This window comes from Mobula birostris, chromosome 2, assembly GCF_030028105.1.
Source record: "Mobula birostris isolate sMobBir1 chromosome 2, sMobBir1.hap1, whole genome shotgun sequence".
In the NCBI taxonomy this organism is placed as follows: Eukaryota; Metazoa; Chordata; class Chondrichthyes; order Myliobatiformes; family Myliobatidae; genus Mobula; species Mobula birostris.
In genome coordinates, this window is record NC_092371.1 from 173,084,010 (window position 1) to 173,108,932 (window position 24,923).

A 24,923-nucleotide genomic window follows, 5' to 3' on the forward strand; every position below is an offset into this window, starting at 1 on the left:
TCAATGTGCTGCTTAGATAATGACTATTTTTAAGTCCATTAAGAACATAATACAGAAGGTAATTCCAAAAATGTAATTTTATTCAAGCTGTTTTTGTTCACTGTGTACCATTTTCTAATCCAATCAGCGCTTATTTTCAACTTTTTATGAAACAACCTTGTGACTTTTTCACAATTCTTCAATGTTTTGCAATTTATTTTCCTTAGTTGAGACCTGCTTCTTCAAAGTTCAAAGTAAATTTATTATCACAGTACATAATCAGAATTGGGTTTAATATCACTGGGTATATGTCCTGAAATTTGTTGTTTACAGTGCAATACATAATACCATTAATTTTAATCAGAAATGTATGTATAAAATTAAATTAAATAAGTAGAAAAACAGAGCAAATAAAGGAAAAAAGTAGTGAGTTTGTTGTCCATTCAGAAATCTGATGGCAGAGGGAGGAGATTCATTTTATTGCAGGTACTTACAGGAAAATAAAATACAACAGTTTTAAGGAAAACTATAAATAACAAAGACTGAGAAACAAGTAAGGTGCAAAGGAAGACAAATAGTGCAAATAAAATAAAATAAATGAATAATACTGAGAATATGAGTTGCAGTGTTCTTGATAGTGAGTCTATAGGTTGTGGAGTCAGTCCAGTGTGAGGTGAGTGAAGTTAACCACACCGGTTCATGAGCCTGTAGGTTGCCGGGTACAAGGTCAGGAGGATGGTGGTGGTAGGATATTAGATCAGGATCCTGTAGGTTGCCAGGTACAAGGTCAGGAGGATGGTGGTAGATGGCTGATGATTGTAGGGTACTGAGTCAGAAGCCTGAAGACTGATAGCTGTTCCTGCAACATCTGAAATATAATCCGAAGTTAAGCTCTACACTCAGGGTACCTCCTATACCTAATAAACTAGCCACTGAGTGTATGTTTGTGGTCATCTGCTGCTGCAGCCAGTTCAAGGTACAAGATGTGTGTTCAGAAATGCTTTTCTACACACACAAAAAGTGCTGGTGAACGCAGCAGGCCAGGCAGCATCTATAGGAAGAAGTACAGTTGACGTTTCGGGCCGAGACCCTTCGTCAGGACTAACTGAAGGAAGAGCTAGTAAGAGATTCGAAAGTGGGAGGGGGAGGGAAAGACCCAAAATGATAGAAGAAAACAGGAGGGGGAGGGATGGAGCTAAGAGCTGGAAAGTTGATTGGCAAAAGGGATACAAGGCTGGAGAAGGGGGAGGATCTGGGATGGGAGGCCTAGGGTTATAGTGAGAGGGACAGAGGGAGAAAAAAGAGAGAAAAAATGTAAATAATAAACAAACAAACAAACAAACAAATAAATAAATAAATAAATAAGGGATGGGGTACGAGGGGGAGGTGGGGCATTAATGGAAGCTAGAGAAGTCAATGTTCATGTCATCAGGTTGGAGGCTACCCAGACGGAATATAAGGTATTTATGTTACTGCCGCCTTCCTGTCAGCTGTCTGGCCATTCTTCATGAACTCTAGAGACTGTTATGTGTGAAAATCCCAGGAGATCATCAGTTTCTGAGATAGTCAAACCACCCTGTCTGACACCAACAATTGTTCCTCTGTCAAAGTTACTTAGATCAGTTTTTCTGCATTCTGATGTTTGGTCTGAACAACAACTGAACCGCTTGACTATGCCTGCGTGCTTTTATGCATTGAATTGCTACCACATGATTGGCTGATTTGCATTAATGTGCAGGTGTACCTAATAAAGTGGCCACTGAGTGTATATCTGGAACAGACATGCTGTGTTTATTGTATACTTGCAAATTTTGGAAACCCTTTATTCTTGAAGTATTGTTGTCACTTTAGAAGAGCACACACAGCTTGCTGGAGGAACTTAGCTGGTCAGGCCGTGTCGATGGAGAGGAATGAGCAGTTGACCTTTCAGGTTGGGACCCCTCATCAGGATTGGAGAGGAAGGGGGAAAGAAGCCAGGAAGAGAAAGAGGGGAGCGGCGGTGGGGGTTGGAGTACAAGCTGGCATGTACTAGGTAAGACCACATGAGGGGGAAGGTACATGGCTGGATGAGGGGAGGATGACATGAGAAGCTTCTTCTCCCTTCCGCATCCACCTTCTGTCTCACCTGGTCTCATACATACTGTACTCCGTCCTCTCTCCCCACTTTCTTGTTCTGGCTTCTATCCCCTTCCTTTCCAGTCCTGATGAAGGGTAGTCGGCTAGAAACGTCAACTGTTTATTCCGCTCCGTAGATGCAGCCTGACCTTCTGAGTTACTCCTGCATTTTGTGGGTGTTGCTCTGGATTTCCAGCATCTGCGTTTATGATTTACTGTTCTCATCTCATGTTTCTCTCGTTGCAGATCGCAGAGTTGAGGGCTTTTTCCTTCTAGATACGTACCCTCCTACGTTTATACTTAGTCTCCTATACCTATTTCTGGTTTGGCTCGGACCAAAGTACATGCGGAATAAACCACCCTTATCTTCCAGAGGCATCCTTGTGGTTTATAACATTGGATTAACTCTCCTTTCCTTATACATGTTCTGTGAGGTGAGAAATTCAAACAATTTGGTCAGTGTTAATGATTGATTTTTGCCTTTTGCTGAGAAGCTTTCCTGTGTTCGGTGCAGTGAAACTCTGATACACGGCATCTGAATGTGCAGGGTTTCCCGAAGTCCTGGTCTGGAATGTGAAATGGGGAACCGAAGTGTAAGTGTTGTCACCGATAATAAAATAAAAGAACAGAAACAGCTGGGCCCGGAACACATGCATTCTTACGACTCAAACATATTTCATTTAGTTGTGTACATTTTCATTTCATTGTAAAATCTTTTTTATTAATTATTATTAAAGATCAACAAAAAAAATTAAGGTAATCAAGTCAACATGTCAATATGTACAATGAAGAATTAAATTACCAAATAACTGATTAACAAAGCTAAACAACATATCAATAATAATAAGAAAAAAGTGCTAAGAATTTTTTTTGAAAGAAAAAAGAAGGAAAAAAAAAGAACCCCTGCTAACTCAAAAAAAAAACTTTAAAAAAACCATTGGGAGCACAACCCCGGAGCTATACGCCATACGAGCTTCCATAAAAGAAAAACATCTCCGCCAATGCAAATCCATTTAAACAAAAATCAGAAGGAAGACATCTTAATTAACTCAAATCAGATGATAGCGGGCAAATGAACCCCACCTTTTCTCAAAATGAAATTGGGGATCAAAACTTCGACTTCTGATTTTCTCCAAATTAAATAAACTAAGACATAGCATCACCTGAGGCCCAGAACACATTCATTCTTACGACTCAAACATATTTTATTTAGTTGTGTACAAGAAGAACCTCATGGCTCCTATTACCTCATTGTTCTGAAGCCAGGACAGAAAACTTATTTTTATGCAAATTGGTTTATCAGTTATGGACATTGACCATTTGGTAAATTGTATGTGTTTGAATTCCTTCCTCGCAAGATCAATCACCATTCACAATAGAGGTCTTAAAAGTCAACAGAAACTGCAAGCTGACAGCTGATGATATTCCGAAGATAGTAAAGCAATTGTGCATTAGTTGCTGGGTGTGTTTCACAGCCTTCCGTTATTCCTACCTCATCATTCTCCGGCATCCCTTACTTGTCTAGCTCCAGTATCCACTGCCTCAGGCCCTTCCACTCACCCCTCCACCCCCCACGCCCATCCTGTCTGTGATAAGCAGAGGTGTCCCTGATGGTCTCACTTCAAAGTTCTCCCCTTGTCTGAGTTTGGCTAAACACTGCCACGATCAGGATGTTGTCCTTAACCTTTGCCTAACCACAGCTTCCATATAAGCAGGTTGTGTAACCAGAGCCATGGATCTAGATGGCAGCTGAGACCGAGGCGCAGACTGAAGATTGGGCTGAATGGTTGAGACAGGAGTCTGAGACACCAGGGGGTCAGCAATGTCGCTGGTTGAGTGGCTGTAACGGAGATTGGGAATCCACATGGAACATTGAACAGTATAGCACAGGAACAGGCTCTTCTGCCCAAGCCAATTAAATTTTTATTTTATTTTCTTTAGAGATACAGTGTGGAACAGATCCTTCCGGCCCAATGAGCCGTACCGCCCAGCAGCACACATATCTAACCCAAGCTTAATTACATACAATTTACAATGACCAGTTAACCTACTAACTTTGGACAGCAGGATAAGCTGGAGTACCAGGTGGAAACCCACGTGTTCAAGGGGAGGACATACAAGCTCCATTATAATGGAATTAAACTCCAAACTCCAAAAAGCTCCCGAGCTATAACAGTGTCACTCTAACTGCAGCCTCGTTTATATCGCTGCAATGTGATTTCCTGTCATATTATACTCAATTGCAACAAATTCTCAGGTTAAAACATCGGCACAATATTATATGTCTGTATTGTGCTGCACTGTTCTATGTTATGAATCCAATACATTCAAAAGAAGCAAAAAATTAATAAGCGCTGTGGATTCCAGCTCCATCTTCCATTTCAGAATCAGAATCAGGTTTAATATCACTAACATATGTTGTAAAATTATTGTTTTGATGCAGAGCAGTGCAATAATTTTAAAAACTGTTAATTACAATAAGAAATATATATTTATATATATTACACACACACAACACAAACAATCAGTGGATTCTGGTTAATTGGGAAACCTCAGGACCAATGCATTTTAATCAGCTGCCTCAATTATCCGAAGTTTCATGGAAATAGTTTAAAGGATAAAGTACCATTCAACTGAGTAACAAATTATGTATTTAAATGAAACATAGAAACATGGAAAACCTACAGCACATTACAGGCCCTTGGGCCCACAATGCTGTGCCGAACATGTACTTACTTTCGAAATTACCTCAGGTTACCCAGAGCCCTCTATTTTTCCAAACCCCAAGTACCTATCCAGGAATCTCTTAAAAGACCCTATTGTATCCGCCTCCACCACCATTGCCGGAAGCCCGTTCCACGCACTCACCACTCTGCATAAAAAACTTACCCCTGACATCTCCTTTGTACCTACTGCCAAGCACCTTAAAACTGTGCCCTCTTGTGTTAGCCATTTCAGCCCTGGGACTATCCAAGTGATCAAAACCTCTCATCATCTTATACACCTCTATCAGGTCACCTCTCATCCTCTGTTGCTCCAAGGAGAAAAAGCCAAGTTCACTCAACCACTGAAATGAAATACAGAACAAATTGGAACACTACCAATGTTACCATGGTACTATAAAACAGTGTATTAGTTCTTATAGTTATCAATGAGGAATTCATTCTGTGTATGCTGCCGTGTTCTTTTGACTGTAAATTAACAAAATCAGTGCATGCACCTAGTGCAGATGATGGACTGCCTTCATTGCCTTCCTGCATGAAGTAGTGTCAAAAATCACTGCTTTTTAATTTGGCATTGGTTGTCTGAAATGAATAACATAACACAAGCATACATAACTGATGCTATTTAAAATATTTTCTCTAAGACGGTGCAGTATCGACAGCCACACGTGCATGTAACTGACACTATTTAGAAACTGTTGGATCTTCCAAATCTTCATTTCATTGAATACTTGAAACCATAGTGAGCAAAACAGTTCAGCATTGTCTTACTGCTTATTTCTCTCCAACTGGCAGTGACAAAAATCACTGTTTTATGAACACTAACACACACAACTGACACTACTTAAAAAATGTTTGCTCTGAGCACGGTGGAATGTCTTAACAGCCACACAAGCGCATGCACTAGTTGGAAACTGTTTGGCAACAGTCACCTGTCCCGATTAAGAGGCATAGTGTCCAGGTAGTGAAGGGAATCCCAGCTATTTTCTCAATTCATTTTTATTCTTTAAGAGGTGTCCCAAATAAATGGCTGACCTGATTAACCGATGGCCCAATTAACCAGAATCCATTATATAAATTAAATAAATAGTGCAAAAAGGGAACAAAAATAGTGAGGTAGTGACCATGGGTTGTTTCATTGCCTGTTCAGAAATTCAGAAATCTGATAGCGGTGAGGAAGAAGCTGGCCTAAAACGATGCGTGTGTGTCTTCAGACTCCTGTATCTCCTCCCTGATGGTAGCAATGGGAAGAGGGTATGCTCTGGGTCATTGGGGTCCTTAATGATGGATGTGCCTTTTTGAGGAATCACTTTTTAAACATGTCCTCGATGCTGGGGTGGCTAGTGCCCATGAGTTTACAACCCTCTGCAGCTTCTGATCTGTGCAATGGTGCCTCCATACCAGATGGTGATGCAGCCAGTTAGTGATGCATCTCATATGTGTTCCTGACCCCTGGGATTCTGTACCCCAACCCATGTTCCTGACGAAGGGTCTCGGCCTGAAACGTCGACTGCACCTCTTCCTACAGATGCTGCCTGGCCTGCTGCGTTCACCAGCTACTTTGATGTGTGTTCCATGTTCCTGATCTTTGGTTTCTTGATACCCCTGGCCACACATCTGGCTTACAACCCAGAACCCCGCCCCAGCTACACTTTGAACCCCCTTTTCACGATCTGGAATAAGGAGTGGGCCACATACCAGGCTATCTGTCACTTGGACACTGAATTATTGGAGTTTTAGTCTCGTTACATGTTGCAATGTGTTACTGCTTTCAGAAAAGCGGAAGAAAATGGCAAACACAAATTGCTGTAGGAACTCAGCAGATCAGGTAGCACCAATGGAGAGGAGTAAACAGTCAATGTTTCGGGCCAAGACACTCCAACAGGACATCTCACCTGAAATGTCAACTCTTCATTCCTCTTTATAGATGCTGCTCGACCTTCTGAATTCCTGCAGCAATTTGTGTGTGTTGAGCTGGATTTCCATCATTTGCAGAATCTCTTGTGTTTAGAAATTGAGGAAAAATGAAATAATCTAAAGGATGTAATATTTCCGTAGATATATTTATTGGATGTGAAATTTTAGCATACTTCAAACACTACCTGACTGGTTCTAGAGGAGCTTGTGTGTTTAAACTATAAATTTCTGTTATGATCCTTTCAGCTCAATTCTTTGTTAGTCTGACCTGTTAGTTAATGACTTCACATGTATTTAACTTAACAGGTAAATATGAGTGAATAAAGTTTACAGTGATGGTGAAGAAAGGCAGAGGGGGGTTATTCAGTGTGCTAAGGTTGCAGTGATAGGGAAAGAATGAGGGCCTATTGGGTGAGCAGAAGTTACACTGATAGGGAGAGGAGGCATTGAGAAGGTGCAGGGTGGGCAGAGGTTACAGTGATGGACAGCGAGGGTTTATTGGGTGGACATGGATGGTCAATAGACAATAGGTGCAGGAGGTGATTGTGGCTGATCATCCACAATCAGTATCCAATTCCTGCCTTATCCCCATAACCTTTGATTCCACTATCTTTAAGAGCTCTATCCATCTCTTTCTTGAAAGCAGCCAGAGACTTGGCCTCCACAGCCTTCTGGGACAGAGCATTCCATATATCCACCACTCTCTGGGTGAAAAAGTTTTTCCTCAACTCCATTCTAAATGGCCTACCATAGAACCATAGAAACTACAGCACAGAAACAGGCCTTTTGGCCCTTCTGGGCTGTGTCAAACCATTTTCTGCCTAGTCCTACTGACCTGCACACGAACCATATACCTCCATACACCTCCCATCCATTTATCCGTCCAATTTATTCTTAAATGTTAAAAAAGAACCCGCATTTACCACCTCATCTGGCAGCTCATTCCATACTCCCACCACTCTCTGTGTGAAGAAGTCCCCCCTAATGTTCCCTTTAAACTCTCCCCCCTCACCCTTAACCCATGTTCTCTGGTTTTTTTCTCCCCTTGCCTCAGTGGAAAAAGCCCGCTTGCATTCACTCTATCTATACCCATCATAATTTTATATACCTCTATCAAATCTCCCCTCATTCTTCTACGCTCCAGGGAATAAAGTCCTAACCTATTCAACCTTTCTCTGTAACTGAGTTTCTCAAGTCCCGGCAACATCCTTGTAAACCTTCTCTGCACTCTTTCAACCTTATTTATATCCTTCCTGTAATTTGGTGACCAAAACTGAACACAATACTCCAGACAACAGGAATTCTGCAGATGCTGGAAATTCAAGCAACACACATCAAAGTTGCTGGTGAACGCAGCAGGCCAGGCAGCATCTCTAGGAAGAGGTGCAGTCGACGTTTCAGATGCGGCCTCACCAATGCCTTATACAACCTCATCATAACATTCCAGCTCTTATACTCAATACTTTGATTAATAAAGGCCAATGTACCAAAAGCTCTGTTTACAACCCTATCTACCTGTGATGCCACTTTTAGGGAATTTTGTATCTGTATTCCCAGATCCCTCTGTTCTACTGCACTTCTCAGTGCTTTACCATTAACCCTGTATGTTCTACCTTGGTTTGTCCTTCCAATGTGCAATACCTCACACTTGTCTGTATTAAACTCCATCTGCCATTTATCAGTCCATTTTTCCAGCTGGTACAAGTCCCTCTGCAGGCTCTGAAAACCTTCCTCACTGTCTACTGCACCTCCAATCTTTGTATCATCAGCAAATTTGCTGATCCAATTTACCACATTATCATCCAGATCATTGATATAGATGACAAATAACAACAGACCCAGCACTGATCCCTGTGGCACACCACTGGTCACAGGCCTCCACTCAGAGAAGCAATTCTCTACTACCACTCTTTGGCTTCTTCCATTGAGCCAATGTCTAATCCAATTTACCACCTCTCCATGTATACCTAGCGACTGAACTTTCCTAACTAACCTCCCATGCGGGACCTTGTCAAAGGCCTTACTGAAATCCATGTAGACAATATCCACTGCCTTCCCTTCATCCACTTTCCTGGTAACCTCCTCAAAAAACTCCAGTAGATTGGTCAAACATGACCTACCACGCACAAAGCCATGTTGACTCTCCCTAGTAAGTCCCTGTCTATCCAAATGCTTGTAGGTTCTGTCTCTTAGTACTCCCTCCAATAACTTACCTACTACCGACGTTAAACTTACCGGCCTATAATTTCCCGGATTACTTTTTGATCCTTTTTTAAACAACGGAACAACATGAGCCACTCTCCAATCCTCCGGCACCTCACCCGTAGACAGCGACATTTTAAATATTTCTGCCAGGGCCCCCGCAATTTCAACACTAATCTCCTTCAAGGTCCGAGGGAACACCCTGTCAGGTTCCAGGGATTTATCCACTTTAATTTTCCTCAAGACAGCAAGCACCTCCTCCTTTTCAATCTGTACAGTTTCCATGATCTCACTACTTGATTCCTTTAATTCCATAGACTTCATGGCAGTTTCCTTAGTAAATACAGACGCAAAAAGCCTATTTAAGATCTCCCCCATTTCCTTTGGCTCTGCACATAGCTGACCACTCTGATCTTCAAGAGGACCAATTTTATCCCTTACAATCCTTTTGCTCTTAATATACCTGTAAAAGCTCTTTGGATTATCCTTCACTTTAACTGCCAAGGCAACCTCATGTCTTCTTTTCGCCCTCCTGATTTCTTTCTTAAGTATTTCCTTGCACTTCTTATACTAATACCCCTAATTCTTAAACTGTGGCCTCTGGTTCTGGACTCACCCATCAGCGGGAACATGCTTTCTGCCTCCAGCGTGTCCAATCCCTTAATAATCTTATATGTTTCAATAAGATCCCCTCTCAGCCTTCTAAATTCCAGAGTGTACAAGCCCAGTCGCTCCAATCTTTCGACATATGACAGACCCACCATCCCGGGAATTAACCTTGTGAACCTACGCTGCACTCCCGCAATAGCAAGAATGTCCTTCCTCAAATTTGAAGACCAAAACTGCACACAGTACTCCAGGTGTGGTCTCACCAGGATCCTGTACAGCTGCAGAAGAACCTCTTTGCTCTTATACTCAATTCCCCTTGTTATGAAGGCCAGCATGCCATTAGCTTTCTTCACTGCCTGCTGTACTTGCATGCTTGCTTTCAGTGACTGATGTACAAGAACACCTAGATCTCGTTGTGCTTCACCTTTTCCTAACTTGACTCCATTTAGATAATAATCTGCCTTCCCGTTCTTACCACCAAAGTGGATAACCTCACATTTATCCACATTAAACTGCATCAGCCATGCATCTGCCCACTCACCCAGCCTGTCCAAGTCACCCTGCATTCTCATAACATCCTCCTCACATTTCACACTGCCACCCAGCTTTGTGTCATCGGCAAATTTGCTAATGTTACTTTTAATTCCCTCATCTAAATCATTAATATATATTGTAAACAGCTGCGGTCCCAGCACTGAACCCTGTGGTACCCCACTGGTCACCGCCTGCCATTCCGAAAGGGACCCATTAATCGTTACTCTTTGTTTTCTGTCAGCCATCCAATTTTCAATCCATGTCAGTACTCTGCCCCCAGTACAATGTGCCCTAATTTTGCCCACTAATCTCCTATGTGGGACTTTATCAAAGGCTTTCTGAAAGTCCAGGTACACTACATCCACTGGCTCTCCCTTGTCCATTTTCATAGTTACATCCTCAAAAAATGCCAGAAGATTAGTCAAGGACGATTTCCCCTTCGTAACTTCATGCTGACTCGGACCAATCCTGTTACTACTATCCAGATGTGTTCTAATTTCATCTTTTATAATTGACTCCAGCATCTTTCCCACCACCGACGTCAGGCTAACCGGTCTATAATTCCCTGTTTTCTCTCTTCCTCCCTTCTTGAAGAGAGGGACAACGTTAGCCACCCTCTAATCCACAGGAACTGATCCTGAATCTATAGAACATTGGAAAATGATTTCCAATGCGTCCACGATTTCTAAAGCCACCTCCTTAAGTACCCTGGGATGCAGACCATCAGGTCCCGAGGACTTATCAGCCTTCAGACCCAGCAGCCTATCCAACACCATTTCCTGCCTAATATAAATTTCCTTCAATTCATCCATTACCCTAGGTCCTTTGGCCACTATTACATCTGGGAGATTGTGTCTTCCCTAGTGAAGACAGATACAAAGTACCTGTTCAACTCATCTGCCATTTCCTTGTTCCCCATAATGAATTCACCCGCTTCTGTCTTCGAGGGCCCAATTTTGGTCTTAACTATTTTTTTCCTTTTCACATACCTAAAGAAGCTTTTACTATCCTCCTTTATATTCTTGGCTAGTTTACCTTCGTACCTCATTTTTCTCCGCGTATTGCCTTTTTAGTTACCTTCTGTTGCTCTTTAAAAGTTTCCCAATCCTCCGGCTTCCCACTCGTCTTTGCTATGTTCTTCTCTTTTATTTTTATACTGTCCATTCCTTACCTTGTCAACCACGGCCTCCCCTTACTCTCCTTAGGATCTTTCTTCCTCTTTGGAATGAACTGATTCTGCACCTTCCGTATTATTCCCAGAAACACTTGCCATTGCTGTTCCACTGTCATCCCTACTAGGGTATTGTTCCATTGGACTTTGGCCAGCTTCTCCTTCGTAGCACCATAGTTCTCTTTGTTCAACTGTAATACTGACACTTCCGAGTTTCCCTTCTCCCTCTCAAATTGTAGATTAAAACTTAACATATTATGGTCACTACCTCTTAATGACTCCTTTACCTCGCGGTCCCTGATCAAATCCGGTTCATTGCACAACACTAAATCTAGAATTGCGTTCTCTCTGGTAGGCTCCAGTCCAAGCTGTTCTAAGAATCCATCTTGGAGGGACTCCACAAACTCCCTTCCTTGGGGTCCAGTACCAACCTGATTCCTCCAGTCTACCTGCATGTTGAAGTCCCCCATAACAATTGTAGCATTACCTTTGCGACATGCCAATTTTAACTCCTGATTCAACTTACACCCTACATCCAGTCTACTGTTTGGGGGCCTGTAGATAACTCCCATTAGGGTCTTTCTACCCTTAAAATTTCTCAGTTCTATCCATACTGACTCTATGTCTCCAGATCCTATGTCCCCCCTCGCAAGGGACTGAATATCATTCCTCACCAACAGAGCCACCCCACCCCGTCTGCCCATCAGTCTGTCCTTTCGATAGGACGTATACTCTTGAATATTCATTTCCCAGACCCTGTCCACTTGAAGCCGTGTCTCTGTTATTCCCACAACATCATACTTACCAATTTCCAACTGTGCCTCAAGCTCATTCACTTTATTTCTTATACTCCGTGCATCCATATACAATACTTTTAATTCATTACTCCCCTCACCTCCCATATCAATTCCTATTTCACTTGGCCATACTGTACGATCCCTTCTTGAGCTTTCTGCTCTGTTGATTCTGCTGTCATTCTTAGCTTTTCTGATTCTCAGTTTCCCCTTATCTCCATCCTTATGTTTCCAGTTTGTCCCCTCCCCCTACTACTTAGTTTAAACACACCCGTGTTGCAGAGACAAACCTGCCTGCCAGAATGCTGGTGCCCCGCTTATTAAGGTGCAACCCGTCCCTTTTGTACAATTCATCCTTACCCCGAAACATACCCCAGTGGTCCAAGAATATAAATCCTTGCTTCCTGCACCAGTTCCTCAGCCACACATTCAGATCCATTATCTCCCTGTTCTTGACCACTCCAGCACGGGGAACTGGAAGCAAACCGGAGATAACCACCCTGGAAGTCCTGCTTTTCAGCCTTCTTCCGAGTTCTCTGAAGTTGCACTGTAGAATGCCTTTCCTCTTCTTCTCCATGTCATTTGTGCCGACATGCACCACTACTTCTGGATGTTCACCTTCACTCTTGAGGATTTCTTGCAATCGGTCCGTGACATCCTGGATCCGGGCACCACGGAGGCAACACACCATCGTTAAATCTCGCCTGTTGCCACAGAAACCCCTTTCTGTACCTCTCACTATGGAGTCCCCTACTACCATGGCTCTGCCTGACGTCTGTCTCCTCAGCTTTGCCTCAGCGCCAATTGTTGACTCGCAGACCCATCCGCCTCTCAGACTGGCACTGTCTTCTGTCCCGACAGCTTCCAAGAGGGAGAACCTGTTTTCGAGAGGCACATTTCCCGGGGTCTCCTGTACTTCAAGCATCCTTTCCTTGCTCATCGTCGTCCTCCTTCTCTCTTCCTATATCCTGAGTGTAACGACCTCACTGTAGGTCCTGTCCAGAAAACTCTCGTTCTCCCGGATGAACCTAACGTCATCCAGTTGCCTCTCCAGTGCTGCAACACGGTCCTTCAGAAGCTGAAACTGGACACATTTTCCACAGGTGCAGGAGCCAGAGGCACTATCAGTGTCCCTGACCTCCCACATCATGCACACAGCACACTGAATCAGCCTAGCGGTCATCTCTTCACCACTTCTCACCTTCTCCAACTGTGGCATAGTCTCCACTCTCAGCCTCCTCGCCGAAGACTCCTGAGCCAAAGACTCACACTTTTCTCGCAAGGCACTTCCCTCGACAAGGCTGCTCCCCTACAGCGAGCCTTGCTTATATTAGCTGATAATTTGAGTAATCAGCTTCACCTCCGGTGCCTCCTCCGACCTGGAAGGTCTATTTAGCTCAGTGAGGGGTTATTCAGTGAATAGAGGGTACAATGATGGGAATGCAGTCAGAGAGGGGTTATTGTGTGGTCTGGGGTTACAGTGATGGGGAGGCAGTGAGGGGTTATTAGGTTTACAGGGGTTGCAGTGATAGGAGGCAGTGAGGGGTTAATGGGTGGTCAGGGGTTATAGTGATGAGAGCAGGATGCAGTGATACAAATTGAAGATGAAGATTGGAATTTCAAATGGAGGTATTTTTTAAAACAGAAACTTCCCTGGTTCAACGATCACAACTGATAGTTGAATGCAAATGAAAACTTGGCATGGCAACATCTACACACCACTCATTTGAATCAGAATTGCTCAACTGGGAGAACAGCAAGAATATTTGCATTTAGTTGAACATTTCTTAATTTATAAAGTGTTTTGTATAGATTACCTGCTGGTGTGGTGGTAGAGGCAGGTACATCAAGGACATTTAAGAAACTCTTAGGCCCATGGATGATAAAAAAAAATGGAGGGCTATGTAGGAGAGAAGGGTTAGATTAATCTTAGAACAGGTTAAAAGGTTGGCACAACATAGTGGGCCAAAGGGCTTTATTGTGCTGCAGTGTTCTATGTTCTGTGCTCTGCGTGAAACTCCGTTTATGTTACTGGGTGTTTCTACCTATCGATCTAAGGTAGTCAGGTCCATATAGTTCAGTATTCATTCAGTCATTGTGTACGAAAGGAAATGAATGATTTGCCAAGAGATACCTTAACTTACACACAAAATAAAAACAAAAATTTAACAACCTCCATCCAATCCATGAATGCAGTAAAAGTGATTGCTACCAGCATGTTTAAAAGGACCACATTATCTTTTTAGTTAAGAGGACTTTTTCACAATTCACCATGGATTAAAAGCCAGTTTCCGAGTGTACTGTTTCAAATTACTGGGACTGGAAAGGGCAGTTGTCTGGTTGTTAAATATGTAAAATGGTCACACTGTCAGTGTAAGTAAACCGCAGCACTGTAGAGCAACTAAACCCAAAATAACTCAGCATTAATATACTTTTTGTTTCGGTCACCCCACCCCCTCCCATGGCTAATGACTTCTGAATGGCATATGTATATGGGGCGGGGTTAACAGTCGCTGCCTGGTGCCTCACACAAAATGAGAGTGCAAAACTGGGGATTTGGCCTAGAGGCAAGTTCCCAGCAAGGTTTAAGGAGGTTGGGCTTAGGGCAGGTCATTATAGTGGCGGAAGCATCTCTTGGTCCAAGGCAGTCAGGTCAATATTTAGTGAGCGTTCATTCAGGCCATGTCGTCTAAAGCAAATGAATGACCTGTCAAGAGGTATGTTAATTTACAGAAAAAACAACAAATTAACAATCTCCATACAATCCATGAATTCAGTAAAAGTAATTGCTAATACCTCAAAGTTCAAGTTCAAAGTAAATTTATTATCAACTTTTTACCATCTACTGTGCTACCCTGAGATTTGCTTTCTTGTAAGGGTTCACACAAAAAAAATAGAATTTTATGAAAAACGTATGAATAAACAAAGACTGACCAACACAATTGGCAAAAGATTACAAACTGTGCAAATAAAAATATACTGAGAACATGAGCTATAAAGAGTCCTTGAAAGTGAGTCTGCAGGTCGTAGAATCAGTTCAGAGTCGAGGTGAGTGAAAATATGGAGCCTGGTGGTAGTAGAGTTCTAACTGCTCATTAATGTGATGGAGTGGGACCTAAGGCTTCAGTACCTCCCACCTGATGGTATCAGTGAGAAAAGAGCATGGCCTGGATGGTGGATGCTCTTTCTTGTGACAGTGCTCCATGTAAATACACTCAATGGTGGAGTGGGTTTTGCCTGTGATGGACTGGGCTGTACTCACATTTTCATGTAGCCTTTTCTATTCCCGGGCATTGGTATTTCCTTACCAAGCTATGAAGTGATCTAACCTTTTAGGATGCTCTCCACTCTGCATCAATAGAAACTTATCAAAGTTTTTGATGACATGTCAATCTATGCAACCTTTTAAGAAAGTATCTGATTGTCTACCTGATCAATGCCACTCATAATTTTATAAACCTCTATTAGGTCTCTCCTCAGCCTCAGATTGATCAAGAAAGGCAGTGAGAATTTTTGAGTAACACACACAAAATGATGGAGGAATTCAGCAAGTCAGGTAGCTTCGATGGAGGGGAATAAACTGCTTCAGTCAGACCATGCTGTTTCACGCCATGACTCTCTGGCACACATGTGATTAGCTAATGCATCAGGAATGTAGCTCAAACTTAGGATCTCACTTATCAATATGTTTTGGATAATCTACAGATAAACCTTCTAAGTTACACACAAAATATTGGAGGAAGTCAGAAAGCCAGGCTGCATCTTCGGAGGCGAATAAACAGCTGACATTTCAGGCCAAGAAACTTAATCAGGACTGAAAAGGAAGGGGGAAACAAACAGAATAAGTAGGTTGGGGGGGGAGGGAAGGAGGACAAGCTGGCAGGAGATAGGTAAAACCAGGTGAGGGGGAAGGTGGGTGGGTGGGAATTCTTATCGTCTGCTGTGACACGGTGGAACAAGATCATTAGTTTTTATCTACAGGGAATTGGATCTGGGACAATCACACTTACACATCTGTCAATCTACATGCACGGCTTGTTGATGTTTCACACTTCATTGTGTCATTTATGAGATTTTGAGATTAAGAACACTGCTGAGAAACTAATCCTCGGGCAAGAAACCAATTAAATTGAGTGTAATGTGCAATGGGTTTAACAAATGCCTGCGGTTTCTTGAGTTTGGTGGAACAAGTTCTTCATGCTAATATACAGCCAGTGGCCACTTTATTAGGTACAGGAGATACCTAATAAAGTGGCCACCGTGAATTTCCTGTATGTTCGTGGTCGTCCGTTGCTTTAGGCCATCTACTTCAAAGTTTGACGTTTTGTGCATTGACAGATGCTCTTCTACACACCACTCTTGTAACACATCATGCCACCACTGAAGTCAGGCTAACTGGACTATAATTTCCTTTCTTCTGCTTCCCTCCTTTCTTGAAGAGTGGAGTGACATTTGCAATTTTCAGCTCCTCCAGAACCATTCTAGAATCTAGTGATTCCTGAAAGTTCATTTCTACAGCATCCAAATTCTCTTCAGCTACCTCTTTCAGAATTCTGGGGTGTAGTCCATCTGGTCCAGGTGACTTATCTACCTCCAGACTTTTCAGCTTCCGAAGCACCTTCTCCCTAGTAATAGCAACCTCGCTCACTTCTGCCCTGTGGCCCTCTAAGATTTATAGCATACTGCTAATGTCTTCCACTGTGAAGACTGATGTAAAACAAAGTTAATAAATTTCACGACACATGCCGGTGATAATGAACCTGATTTTGATTCTGATTCTGAAAATACGTATTCTGCCATTTCTGCCATTTTTTTGTCCCCAATGACTATGTCTCCAGCATCATTTCCCGTCGTCCTATATCCACTCTCCTCTCTTTTACTTTTTATACATCTGAAAAACTGTTGCTATCCTCTTTGATATTATTGGCTAACTTGCCTTCATATTTCATCTTTTCTCTCCTTATGGATTTTTAGTTGCCTTCTGCTGGTTTTTAAAAGAACCCCGGTTGTATAACTTCCCACTAATTTTGCTATATTTTATGTCCTCTCTTTTCCTTTCATGCTGTCTTTGACTTCCCTTGTCAGCCATGGTTACTTCCTCTTCCCTTTAGAATACTTCTTCATCTTTGGGATGTATCTATCCTACACCTTCTGAATTACTCCCAGATATTCCAGCCATTGCTGTTCTGACATCATGCCTAATAATCCCTTTCCAATTAACTTTGGCCAGCTCCTCTTTCATGCCTCTGTAATTCCCTTTGCTTTACTATAACACTGATACATCTGACTTTATCTTCTCTCTCTCAGACTGCTGGGAGAATTCTATCATATTAATATCACTCCTGCCTAAGGGTTCCTTTACTTTAAGCTCCCTAATCAAATTAGGTTCATTACACAGCACCCAATCTAGAACTGCCTTTCCCCTTGTGGGCTCAACCATAAATTGCTCTCGAAATCTATCTCATTGGTGTTCTACAAATTCCCTCTCTTGGGATTCAGCACCAAACTGATTTTCCCAAACTACCCACCTGCAGATTGAACCACAACCCCAATCTCCAATGGCTATCATAGCTTTGACTTTTTACATGCCTTTATATATTTGCATTAATGAGCAGGTGTATGTAATAAAGTGGCCACTGAGTGTGTACACTGGAGTTCTATTAAATCTGATTCTAATAATGGTTCTGGAGTGTTATTATTTTTTGTAGCCCTTACATAAAATACTGTTTCTTTGTTAATTACTTTGAGATGAAATTTCAGTAACTACAAACATGTCTGTCTGTTTCCTCAGCTGGTGAAAGGTGTTTGGGACGGTGGATACAGTATTTTCTGTCAGGACACGCACAGTGCTGGTGAGGCTGATCTTAAGGTAAATTGAGTTACGTTTGCGCTAAATGAGAGTGGAATCGTACCTGGGATGATGACCTCCAGAGGCCTGAAAGGATATTTGTTTGCTGCTATTTCAGATGCTTGCTTTTATGATTTAAGATGAACTTTTTTTGTTACATGTACATCAAAACATAAAGTGAAATGTGTCATTTGTGTCAAAATCAAAACAGCCATTTGCTTAATCTCATTTAAATAACTTCTCTGATATCATTCATAAGGATGAAATGTGAGTGTATTTACATCTGAATTTTTCCCCTTAGGCTGCATAATAAAATGACTAGATGTTACATCGTCCTGTCACCAAGATCTTTAATGCCCTGACTCTGGCCTGGGGTTTTAGCTGTTTAAAAGATATTTCTCTTTTTTTATTTTGCAATCTCTGAGAGCATAGAATTCATTGATGTCCTTGGATAAGTGATTAAGAATATCCAGCTGTGGCAGTTTTAGCATATTGCTATAATCACACAAGCAACCGAGGTTCAATTCCACTGTTGTCTGTCAAAGGTTATATGTTCTCTCTGTGATCGCGTGGGTTTCCTCCAGGTGCTCCGTTTCCTCTTACATTCCAAAGACGTATGGGTTAGTAGGTTAATTGGTCACATGGGTATAATTAGGGGGCACGGGCTCGTGAGCCAGAAGGACCTGTTACCGTGCTGTATCTCTAAATAAAAAGAACTGGCCATTGAGATGGCACAATGGAGACACAATAGATTGCAGATACTGGCCTTGGGAGCAATACACAAAGAGCTGTGTGATCTCAGTGGGTCGGGCAGCATCTATGAAGGGAAATGAGCAGTTGATGTTCAAGTCAATACCCTTTCTCTGGAGTGGCATCCAAGTTCATTTCCTTTCACAGAGGCCGCCTGGTCCACTGGGTTCCTCCAGCATTTATATATACATGATCAGTTCCTCCTGTTCCTAATAAACTTTGCGAAACCATCAATATCCATGAAACCACAAACTCAGAGGCTGCTTTCCCCATTGCTGGAGACTTTAACCAGGCGTCGCTGACCAGAGCTTACCCGAAGTTCTCCTGACACATTGAGGTGTGCACAAGGGGAGGAAGCATACTTGACCACTGCTATTCTCCCTTCCGCAATGCCTACAAAACACTTCTGCACCCTCTGTTTGGAAAGCCTGATCATTCCTCCATCTTGCTCCTACCCTCCTACGGGCAGAAATTGAAGCAGGAAGCAGCCATCATGAAAACCATACACTCCTGGTCCAGCCAATCAGACTCAATGTTACAAGACTGCTTTGATAGAGTCACCTGGGAGGTATTTCGAGCTGAGAACATCTCCGAATACATGGAGGTGATCACAAGCTTCACTCAGAAGTGCATTGAAGACATTGTTCCCCAAAAATTGGTCCGGGTCTACCCAAACCAGAAGCCTTGGATAAATAGTTCAGTGTATGTTGCTGTCAGCGTAAGGGATAAAGCTTTTACCTTCAGAGACCAACAGGAGCTCAGGAGATGCCACTATGATTTACGTAGAGACATTAAGGTGGCAAAATGTCAACACAGGGACAAATTCCAGTCACAACCCTGTGACAATGATACATGCAGCTTATAGCAAGGACTGCACACCATCGTGGACTTCAAGAGGAAATGCAGCAGTACAGCGAACATTGCCACCTGGCTCCCGGATGAGCTAAATGTTTTTTTATGCTTGATTCCAGGTTGTTAGGACTGAACACCCAAGGAGAGCCACTGATGAGACCTGCACTTTGGTTTTCCCCAAGGCCGAGATCCATAGAATATTCCTTTCTTTTTCAATCTTTTTATTAATTTCAAAATATAGAAACAAAACATAGCAATAATACAGATAATATGAGATGTATTGTTACATTTAAAAAAGAGTAATTGCAAAACCAAATAGTGGAAATTACCAAAACTCCCATACATGTAGAACTGATCACGGATAATATAAAGCAAAAAGAAAGGAAAAAGACAAAAAAAAGAAAAAAAAACCCATCCCAAAAGAAAAAAACAACTAAACTAAACTAAAAGACTTGGGCAAAACTAACAACTTAAAAATGGAAAAGAAGAAAACCTCAGCGTCGACGCCTCCATTCCCCTCCAACAACAGTACAGAGAAATAAAACCAGTTTGGAAATGATCAAATTACATCAAATGAAAATGCTGAATAAATGGCCTCCAAATTTTTTCAAACTTAATAGAAGGGTCATAAACTGCACTTCTAATTTTCTCCAAATTCAGACACACCATAGTTTGTGAAAACCAATGAAATACTGTAGGAGGGTTGATCTCTTTCCAATTCAACAAGATGGACCTTCTAGCTATTAAAGTAAGAAATGCAATCATCCTTCGTGATGAAGAGGTTAAATTATTTGAGTCTATCATTGGTAGTCCAAAGATAGCAGTAATTGGATGAGGTTGTAAGTCTATATTTAGGACCGTTGAAATAATATCAAAAATATCTTTCCAATATTTCTCCAACAAGGGACATGACCAAAACATGTGAGTTAAAGAAGCAATCTCAGACTGGCATCTGTCACATATTGGATTAATATAAGAGTAATAACGAGATAGTTTATCTTTGGACATATGAGCCCTGTGAACTACTTTAAACTGTATCAACCTATGCTTAGCACATACAGAGGATGAATTCACCAACTGAAGAATTTTTTCCCATTTTTCAGTCGGTATATTAATCTCAAGTTCTCTTTCCCAGTCAGCTTTAATTTTATTGGAGGCATCAGGACATAAATTCATAATTATATTATATACAATTGCTATTACACCTTTCTGAGAAAGATTTAAGTCTAAGATTTTTTCCAAAGTGTCCATTGGATATGGGTGTGGAAAATTAGGAGAGACAGTAATTAAAAAGTTTCTAATCTGTACATATCTAAAAAAGTGAGATCTGGGTAAGTTATATTTATTAGAGAGTTGATCAAAAGACATAAAACAGTTATCCAAGAATAAATCGCGAAAAGATATTATACCTTTGGTTTTCCAATCAAAGTAAGCTTGATCCATCATGGAAGGTTGAAAAAGAAAATTTGATATAATGGGACTTGCTAGAATGAATTGATTAAACCCAAAAAATCTTCGGAATTGAAACCATATACGTAAAGTATGTTTAACTATTGGGTTATTCATTTGTTTATATGATTTAAAAGAAGTAAAAAGAAGTAAAGTTCCTAAAACCGAACCCAAGGAAAACCCTTGTAATGAATTAGATTCAAGATTTACCCAGTGACGGTTTAAAGATGCGTCCAAATCTTGTAGCCAAAATTTTAAATATCAAATATTAATTGCCCAATAATAGAATCTAAAATTTGGGAGGGCAAGTCCCCCCTCCTTCTTGGATTTCTGTAAATATCTCTTACCTAACCTAGGATTTTTATTCTGCCAAATATATGAGGAAATTTTTGAATCTACGTTATCAAAAAAAGATTTTGGGATAAAAATTGGAACCAATTGAAATATATACAAAAATTTAGGCAAAATGATCATCTTAATAGCATTAATCCGACCAATCAAAGACAAAGAGATTGGGGACCATTTGGTAAATAAAAGTTTAATCTGATCAATCAAAGGTAAAAAAATTAGCTTTAAATAAATCTTTATATTTTTTGGTAATTGTTATCCCTAAGTATATAAATGAATCAGTAACCAATTTAAATGGTAAACGTCCATAAATAGGTACATGCTTATTTAAAGGGAATAATTCACTCTTACTAAGATTCAATTTGTAACCAGAAAAGTTACTAAATTGAGCTAACAGATCTAAGATAGCAGGAATTGACTTCTCCGGGTTAGAGATATATAACAACAAATCATCTGCATATAATGATAGTTTATGTATTTCATTTCCACGGGTAATACCAACAATATTTGGCGAGTCACGGATAGCAATTGCTAAAGGTTCAAGAGCAATATTAAATAGTAAAGGACTAAGAGGGCAACCTTGCCTAGTACCACGAAAAAGACGAAAAAAAGGAGATCTATAATTATTTGTACAGACCGAAGCTACCGGGGAGTAATATAACAACTTAATCCAAGATATAAATGTCAAATTAAAATTAAATTTCTCGAGAACATTAAATAAATAAGGCCATTCAACTCTGTCAAAGGCTTTCTCAGCATCTAATGAGATAATACATTCCGGGGTAGTAAGTGAGGGGTATAAACAATATTCATTAACCTCCTAATATTAAAAGATGAATAGCGATTTTTAATGAATCCGGTTTGATCCATGGAAATAATTTGAGGTAACACCTTCTCCAGTCTAGTAGCTAGAATTTTTGAAAAAATTTTTGAATCTACATTCAGAAGAGATATCGGTCTGTAGGATGCACAATCCGTAGGATCTTTATTCTTTTTAAGAATTAAGGAAATAGAGGCTTCATAAAACGATTGTGGTAATTTACCTAAACTAATTGCTTCCTTAAATGTTCTAGACAACTTAGAAGAAAGAATGGAGGAAAAAAAATTTTAAAATTCCACTGTAAACCCATCGGGACCGGGTGCTTTACCGGAATTTAATGATGAGATTGCAGATATTATTTCTTCCTCTGAAATGGAAGTTTCTAATGATAGGCAATCTTCGGGAGATAGTTTCGGAAAACTCAATCTACTTAAAAAATCATGCATGAAATTAGAATCATGAGGAAAATCAGAATGATATAAAGAGGTATAAAATTCTTGAAAGGTTTGGTTTATCCCAACATGATCAACTGTGAAAGTATCATCCTGTTTGCGGATCTTAGTAATTTGACGTTTAACCCAATCAAATTTCAATTGGTTAGCCAGTAATTTACCCGATTTATCACTATGAATATAAAAATCACTTCTAGTTCTCATTAATTGATTTTTGATCAAGGATGTTAATAATAAGCTATGTTCCAATTGGAGTTCAACTCTGTGTTTGTACAGCTCCTTGCTAGGAGAAATAGCATATTTTTTATCAACTTCTTTAATTTTATCAACCAGTAGAAGTATTTCATTGTTAATACGTCTTTTCAAACCGGCCGAATAGGAAATAATCTGACCACGGATATAAGCTTTAAAGGCGTTCCAAACAGTTCCGTTGGAAACTTCATCCGTAGTATTAGTTGAAAAGAAGAAATCAATCTGCTCCTTTATAAATTTGACAAAGTCCTGATCTTGAAGCAAAATAGGGTTAAATCGCCATTGTCTGGTAGTACAAAAGGTATCCATTAACTTGATGGAAAGTTTCAATGGAGCATGATCTGAAATAGCAATAATGTCATAATTACAATCAACTACATATGGAATCAAACGAGAGTCAATCAGGAAATAATCAATTCGGGAAAAAGAACGGTGAACATGTGAAAAAAAGGAGAAATCCTTATCATTTGGATGTAGAAATCTCCAAATTTCTGAAATCCCAGCATCCAACATGAAAGAGTTGATAATAGTAGCCGACTTATTCGGTAAAGCCGGACTACTTGTGGATCTATCCAACATGGGATTCAAACATAAATTAAAATCACCGCCCATTATCAACATATACTCGTTTAAATTAGGAAGGGAAGTAAGTAAATGTTCAAAGAATTCAGGATAATCCACATTCGGAGCGTAAACATTAACCATAGCGACCTTTTTATTAAAAAGTACCCCCGTAATTAACAGAAATCTGCCATTAGGATCTGAAATGGTGTCTTGATGAATGAATGTAATTGAGGGATCAATAAAAATTGAAACGCCTTTAATTTTGGCTTGAGCATTTGAGTGGTATTGTTGATCTTTCCAAAACTTAAAGAAGCGTTGACTGTCCTCTTTCCTTACATGAGTCTCTTGAGCAAAGATAATATGAGCATTCAGTCTTTGGAATATTTTGAAAATCTTTTTCCGTTTTATTGGATGGTTTAAACCATTTGTATTCCAAGAGACAAAATTAATAGAGTGAGCCATAACTAAAAATTAACCCTTTGGTAAGTAAGGGGTTAACCATAATGTGAGCTCATGAAATCGGAAGAGGAATACATGATTAGAGAGGAACCGGAAATCTCGACACTGGGGACATCTTTGTAGTTCTGAATCAGCCCAATAGAAAAAATTAAAAAAGAAAAAGACCACCCCCTCCCCCAGCCCCAAATAGAAACCCGAACTGAGCCAGAGAAGGCTGAAAAAAGCGCTAACTAATACTAACTTTAACCCCATTTCTGCAGGGGGCAACTCCAAAAATATATGTTAGATAAGTGACCTCCCAAAGACTAATATATGAAAAATAAGCAGTATTGTAAATTAATCTCCATAGTAAAAATTACTAAAATATATAAAATAAAAGAAACCAGTATCAGTGCATATAATTAGTTAATTATAAACGAGTAAATAAAAAAACGCTTCCAAGATAAGAAAAATGGATTATGGGAAAAAGAAGCATAAGAACATGGCGTCCCGAAAAAAAAATAAAAATTATAGAAAAAGAAAGACAAGTCGCCATTTTAATTATGCGAAAATCAAAAATAGGAAGCATATAACTACAAATGACCGTCAGATCGGATCACTAGTAATAACAAAAAAGGATAGATTAAAACAAAAGGTAAACTAAGGGAAAGTGATGTTATTCACAGAAGATAAATATGCTATATAAGTTATAGAATAATCACTATAGTAAAAACAAAGAACAAAAATCTTAAACTTATAAAAAACCTTCATCGCACAGTAATAGAAGGTTTATTTTGAAGAAAAACACCAGAGAGAAAAAAAAATGGTGCTGGAAGCACCCGACACAGATTAAGAGAGGGTATCTGTATCAGATGGGAAATTATCGTCCAAAAAGCTCCGAGCGGCAGTTGTAGAGTGGAAAACACAACGATTTCCATCGGGAAGAGAGGTTCTGAGTCGAGCAGGATACAGTAGTGCCGGTTTGAGATTTTTTTGATAGCATTCCGACATTAAAGGTTTAAAAGTCAGTCGTTCCTTCATCACTTCAGGACTGTAGTCTTGAACTATTCTGAAGGAATGCTGGTGGTACTTGATCATCCCTTGTC

The 24,923-nt window shown here is 40.4% G+C and overlaps 1 protein-coding gene across 4 annotated transcripts in view; it reads left to right on the forward strand.

Annotated features, from left to right (window-relative positions):
• elovl5 (ELOVL fatty acid elongase 5) overlaps nt 1-24,923 on the forward strand; it is a 156,639-nt gene that overhangs the window by 94,215 nt on the left and 37,501 nt on the right. For all 4 annotated transcript variants that reach the window (XM_072251112.1, XM_072251111.1, XM_072251113.1 and 1 more), the window contains 2 exons: nt 2,341-2,528; nt 17,836-17,913. In XM_072251112.1, coding sequence (XP_072107213.1) covers nt 2,341-2,528; nt 17,836-17,913 — 266 coding nt within the window. The remainder of the gene's footprint in view (nt 1-2,340; nt 2,529-17,835; nt 17,914-24,923) is intronic.